A 6,349-nucleotide genomic window follows, 5' to 3' on the forward strand; every position below is an offset into this window, starting at 1 on the left:
AAATGAAATAGAAGTTTTTGGAGCCTAGAGTTTGGAAAAGTGTCAATTGTTGAAGGTGAAGACTACTTATAGAGAGGGGAAAGTCGTTCTCGTTCGTTTGTTTGAAAACAATAACAAATGTTAGTGGGGCACATGTGCATGTTTAAGAGGTTAAGCTGGCGGTTGCCTATTCGATTGCCACCATTACCCCAAAAAATAGGAATAATGATGATGATTACATATTAGCACGTCTCAATGAGACGTTTGGGAAAATTGGTCATAATGAACATGACGTCACAACAATAAATGCACCGTCGTGTCGAAGGCTATCTAAAAATGTCCATTTCTCCATGTAGTCGAAAAAGACATTTTTGGGGACAATTTGTTAGCTGCAATTTCAACGCTCAATAAAGAATAAGATGTCAAGAGAAACAAAGGAAATATTTCATGAGAGAAGTTGACTTCGACGAAGAAGTTAGATAGTTTCGACAGGAACATGGCGAAGAGTCGGTCATTCTGGCAAGCTTACGTTATATTGGAACTTAAAAATATTTTGAAATGATTCTGACTTGGAGTTCGACACGGAGAAATTTGAAATTGGCCAATAACTGTATTTTGGCCTTATTCGTTCCTTAAGAATGACGCGTGGAGACTTGTGAAAGACGAAGCACATGCAGGCGAGAGCGTGTCATTTCCTGGAGAAAAGAATGTTACTATCGAATTAGTATAAATAGGGATCTTGAAAATTAGATTTCGGGTGTTCAATATTATACCATACTCAAATAATTCAAAGTTTCTAAGTGTATTGAGAAAAGAGTTTTTAAAAAATATACTTATAAAATACCATTTTTATTTATTCAGTCAATTTACTTGCATTCAATGTCCTTTTTTATTCTCTTTACATTTTTGTTGAATCCATTTACATTATAGTCGAAAACTTTCTTCTTTATTTTATTTTATATTTACAAACAAATTTTCACATTATCGTTGCATTGTCTTTATGATTACCATTGTCAAACGACTTAGCACTAAGAAAATCTAAAACAACACAAAAAGATTATACACATATGTACTAAGATCAATCTAGTCGATCCTGTAAGTAACCAAAGTATCAATTTTGAAACGTTAAGATATGTAATGGCTAATATTAAAAATCAAACTAATAATGTGAGAATTGTGTCTCGATGAAAAAGGAACTGAAAGAGTTACATGAAACTCTAAATAAATTTACTAAGGGGAAAAAAACCTAGATTTTATTCTATCAAATCAAAGATCTTCATGGAATAAAACTAGATTAGTTTTTAAATCAAATAAATCACGTAGCAAAGGCTTAAATAAAAAGAAATTGAATTGTTCGATTAAAATGCTCCTTCTGTAATAAGCTTTACCACTTAGAGACATTTTTTATTATCATAAGCTAAGAAGGTCTAAAGGTAATAACCTTAGACCTCTTAGATCTACTGGCACACCAGGATCCAAAAAGATTTGGAAACCAAAGGCAAAAACATGATTTGTTTTGCATGAATGATTTGTAGTTTTAATGAAGTCGTTGTGCATATTAAATAAAGTTGTGCAAAGCAATTGTATACCATGAGTATACAAGAGAAAGTCTTGTTTGACGACGTTTGATGATTATGATGCTAGTGATCAAAGTATGTTTGTCGATGGTGTATTTCAACGGACATGATCAAGGTGTTCTCATTGAAAGTGTCTCTCGACAACTAACTGTGATGATCTATGATAATCATATTACCTCTTGGTAAAGTGAGTTGATAAGTCTCTAATAGATTTATAACATGTTTGGATTGGCTTTTGAAAGACCCAGAATCAATTCTAGAGGTGTAGAATTGATTCTGGGTGATTTTGAGGTGTTTGTTTTATCAAAAATAGAATTGATTTTGCCTCCAGAATTGATTCTACTAGAAACTAGAATTTGTAGCTTCTATCTCCAGAATTGATTCAGAGTAATTTTTACACAGAAATTTATTATTCAACTCACTTTTCCATAAATGTATCCAAACATAAATCAATTATGTTAAACTTAATACTGCTAAAATCAATTCTACTAAACTCAATAATGGTAGAATCGATTCTGTTCACCATCAATCCAAACACACCGTGCATATTTGGTTTGGCTTTTAGAAAGGCCAAAAGCAATTCTAGAAGTAATTGATATAGACTTGATTCTGGATAATTTTAAGATGTTTGGTTAGACAAAAGTAGAATTGATTCTCTCTCTAGAATTGATTCTACTTGAAACTAGAATTTGTAGCTTCTGCCTCCATAATTGATTCTGGATGATGTTTACATTGTAATTTATTATTCAACTCACTTTTATATAAATGTATCCAAACATAAACCAATTCTATTAAACTAAATTCTAATAAAATCAATTTTATCAAATTCAATTTTGTTGTAATACAATTCTATTTTTTCCTTAATTTTCTAGAGTCTTCAGATCCCCAATTTTACTTGCACGCCGAATCGAGAATTTTGTTGATAAGTAATATATAAATATAGGGTTTTGCTACAATAGACCCACTTGTAGGTCTATTTTAGCAAGCTTTAACTACAAAATGGTAAAATGCACCTTAAGGTGCATGTTGCTAAAATATACCTTCATAAAAATAAGTGGGTGTATTATAACAAATCCCACATGGATTTGCTATAATACACCCACTTAATTTTATGAAGGTGCGTTTTAGTAAGTTTTAACTAAAAAATACTTAAATGCACTCTAAGGTGCATATTGCTAAAATAGACCTTCATAAAAACAAGTGGGTCTATTTTAGCAAAACCCATAAATATATCTATAAGTATTTTTTTAACTTTAAAATTCTTGCAAAATGATAGCAATATTTCAAGTAGATTACTCTTTTAGTATAAAGATTTCAACTGAAAAATAGAATATGATAGAGATAATACTCTATGTTATTTATATGCACACCAAATAGCCTAATGTTTTTTCAGTAAGTGCCAAGATCTAATAATTTAAGTGGACTGCTGAACCAATAGAACTTTGGCATCTGTAAACTATATGGTACATGGTGAATGGATATCATATCATACATATCATCATCCAACACTAACAAACAATTTCCCAATTTTTTATTTTTATTTAAAAATATCCAAAATAAATAAATAAAATAAAATAAAAGATGATCCACTTCGAACTGTAGTTGACATCTGGTGTCTAGTGGCCACACGACCTTTACCACTACCCCTTATGGCTATATGCAATTCATCTCAATGCTTCGTTCTCTCCACTTTCTCTTCTCCACGGTAAGCCATAATCTCATCTACTTCAATAATTATTGCTTACTTTCATAATTACGGTAATTCCATTTGATTGGTGTAATTAACTCTATAAAGTTTACATTTTTTAGGAATATTCTGTGACTCAGATGGTGTTTTGAGTCTGATTTTTTAGGGTTTTATAATTTCATATGATAACTATGGATACTTTGGTCAAAACACCAAACAACCTTCAATTTTTGCAACCACTTCATGGCTATTCAGAAAAATTGGCTAATTGTTCAGGTTCATTTAAGTTACAAAGCCATGAAGTTAGATTTGGTTCCAAGAAAAAACCTATTTTGAGGGCTAGTAGCAGTGCCCTTTTGGAGCTTGTTCCTGAATTTAAGAAAGAGAATTTGGATTTTGAACTTCCTTTGTTTGATTCAACAAAGGGAACTGTTGTGGATCTTGCTGTTGTGGGAGGTGGTCCTGCGGGGCTCGCGGTAGCGCAGCAGGTTTCGGAAGCAGGGCTTTCGGTTTGTGCGATTGATCCGAATCCGAGATTGATTTGGCCGAATAATTATGGTGTTTGGGTGGATGAATTTGAAGCGATGGATTTACTTGATTGTCTTGATAAGACTTGGTCCGGTGCTGTTGTTTATATCGATGATAAAACTAAGAAGGATTTAGATAGGCCTTATGGTAGGGTGAATAGGAAGCTTTTGAAGTCGAAGATGCTTCAGAAGTGTATATCGAATGGTGTGAAGTTTCACCAAGCGAAAGTTATGAAGGTTGTTCATGAGGAAGCTAAATCGTTGCTGATTTGTAACGACGGTGTCACGGTTCAGGCTACTGTGGTTCTTGATGCTACTGGTTTTTCGAGATGCCTTGTGCAGTATGATAAACCGTATAATCCAGGTTACCAAGTTGCTTATGGTATTTTGGCTGAGGTTGAGGAACATCCCTTTGATGTTGATAAAATGCTTTTTATGGATTGGAGAGATTCGCATTTGGACAATAACATGGAGCTCAAGGAGAGAAATAGTAAAATACCTACCTTTCTATATGCAATGCCGTTTTCGTCCACCAAGATATTTCTCGAAGAAACGTCTCTTGTTGCGCGGCCTGGGTTAAGGATGGAAGATATACAGGAAAGAATGGTTGCTCGGTTGAAACACTTGGGTATCAATGTGAAAAGCATTGAAGAAGATGAACATTGTGTGATTCCCATGGGCGGCCCTCTCCCGGTTCTCCCTCAAAGAGTTGTTGGAATTGGTGGTACGGCCGGGATGGTGCATCCTTCAACTGGTTACATGGTAGCGAAGACGCTAGCTGCTGCTCCTATTGTTGCTAACGCTATTGTTCAGTATCTCGGTTCTGATCAAGGTCTTTTAGGAAATGAAATATCTGCGCAAGTATGGAAAGACTTATGGCCAATTCAAAAGAGACGACAGAGGGAGTTCTTCTGTTTCGGTATGGACATCTTGCTCAAGCTTGATTTACCTGGAACGAGGAGATTTTTTGATGCGTTTTTTAATCTGAAACCTCATTATTGGCATGGATTCTTATCGTCAAGATTGTATCTTCCTGAGCTGTTTCTTTTTGGACTGTCTCTATTTTCTTATGCTTCAAATACATCTAGGGTAGAGATTATGGCAAAGGGAACTCTTCCTTTGGTAAATATGGTGAACAACTTGATAAAAGATAAAGAATAAGATTATATTCTGTTGTATGCTACATATGATATGCGCGCATCATACATGTATCCACTTCAGTTGTAGTTTACTACTGATGATAATATAGATTTTCATGAAGTATATTGTTTGATTGGTTACATTTCTGTTATTATTGGTGAGTCATTGTTGGTTAATCTCTATGTTGTCAAAGAATCTCACTCTTCTGCTTCATTTAGAGAAGTGCTTGGAGGAAATGTAAATGAAGATGAGGTTTTTCAACTTCAGCATTACAGTGTTTTTTTATCCATCACATCTAAATCTTATGAAGTTGCTCTTGGATGTTAATAAATGATAATGCATTTTTTTTTTACGAATTTAATTGGTATGCGCTGACAATAATGAAGACCATTGAAACATCTAAAGTAATCTCTATGAATGTTTGTGATGTAGACCATGTAAAAGATTTACACCGAGAGTGTATAGTAGTTAATTTTTTTTTTACTAGTAAATTAAAAGTTGTATGTATGTATGTATAATTATGTTTCTAAGAACTAGTGATTAATCAAATGTTCCTTAATGTAGGATTGCCAAGATATAGTTTGATCAAATGGTGATCCGGCTAGTTAATTGTATTTCTTTGATATTCAACCAGTTAAAACCATGTTCAGTGTGGAATATTTGGAGACTTATATTAGTGTAATGAAATTACAATAGCAAAGTTTAAAATAAAATTTAGGGTTAAAATATATAAACCCCTGTAATGGAATATCTAGATTCCAGTCCAGTTGGATTTTCTTTTTGTTTTTTTAATAATTTTTTGTGTCTTTTTAAATTATTTTAATTAATATTATTTATGAATTATTTTTATAGTTTATAAAAATTAAACATTTGGGCCTTTGAACTTTGATATTAAGAAAGCAGCCCATTTACTATACCTAATTTCAATTAATTTATTTTAAAGTAAAATAAGCTCATGAACACTAATATATGTTTAATACTAGTTGATGTGGGACTAAAGGCAGAAACCTACCAAAAGGCAGAGAAAAACTGAGAATTCATCTCGATTGGCTGTTCCTGAAAACAATGTTATAGTCAATAATGGTGGTGATGTGAGTAACGATACTACTTACTGCAAAAACTCAGCATGCAAGGCTACCCTAATATCCATCCTTCATCATCACCACTAACTATATTTCATTTAGTGTGTGGATATATTAATTCTTTTCCTTGTTTCTATAGTGTGTTGACGTATGTTAATGATAGCATAGCAAACTATAACTATTGTTGTTGTAGTTATTTAACGTAGAGCATGGGATTGGAACACAAAGTCATGCTATTGGTGTTTCATGCATACTGCTCTTTCTATTTTTTTGTGAACTTTTTCAACAAAGCTGCTGGAACTGAACTTAGGAGCCAATCTAAAGAGAAGCAATCCACCGAGCTGAATATTCTAAAAA

The 6,349-nt window shown here is 33.1% G+C and overlaps 1 protein-coding gene across 1 annotated transcript; it reads left to right on the forward strand.

Moving 5' to 3' along the window:
- Nucleotides 1-3,117: 3,117 nt before the first annotated feature.
- Nucleotides 3,118-5,050, forward strand: LOC131610011 (lycopene beta cyclase, chloroplastic-like). Its single transcript, XM_058881862.1, has 2 exons — nt 3,118-3,261; nt 3,366-5,050. Exon 2 carries the CDS (start codon nt 3,426-3,428, stop codon nt 4,929-4,931), a length of 1,506 nt encoding a protein of 501 aa, XP_058737845.1. The 5' UTR covers nt 3,118-3,261; nt 3,366-3,425; the 3' UTR covers nt 4,932-5,050.
- Nucleotides 5,051-6,349: the final 1,299 nt, after the last annotated feature.

Source organism: Vicia villosa, linkage group LG6 (genome assembly GCF_029867415.1).
Source record: "Vicia villosa cultivar HV-30 ecotype Madison, WI linkage group LG6, Vvil1.0, whole genome shotgun sequence".
NCBI classification, from domain to species: Eukaryota; Viridiplantae; Streptophyta; class Magnoliopsida; order Fabales; family Fabaceae; genus Vicia; species Vicia villosa.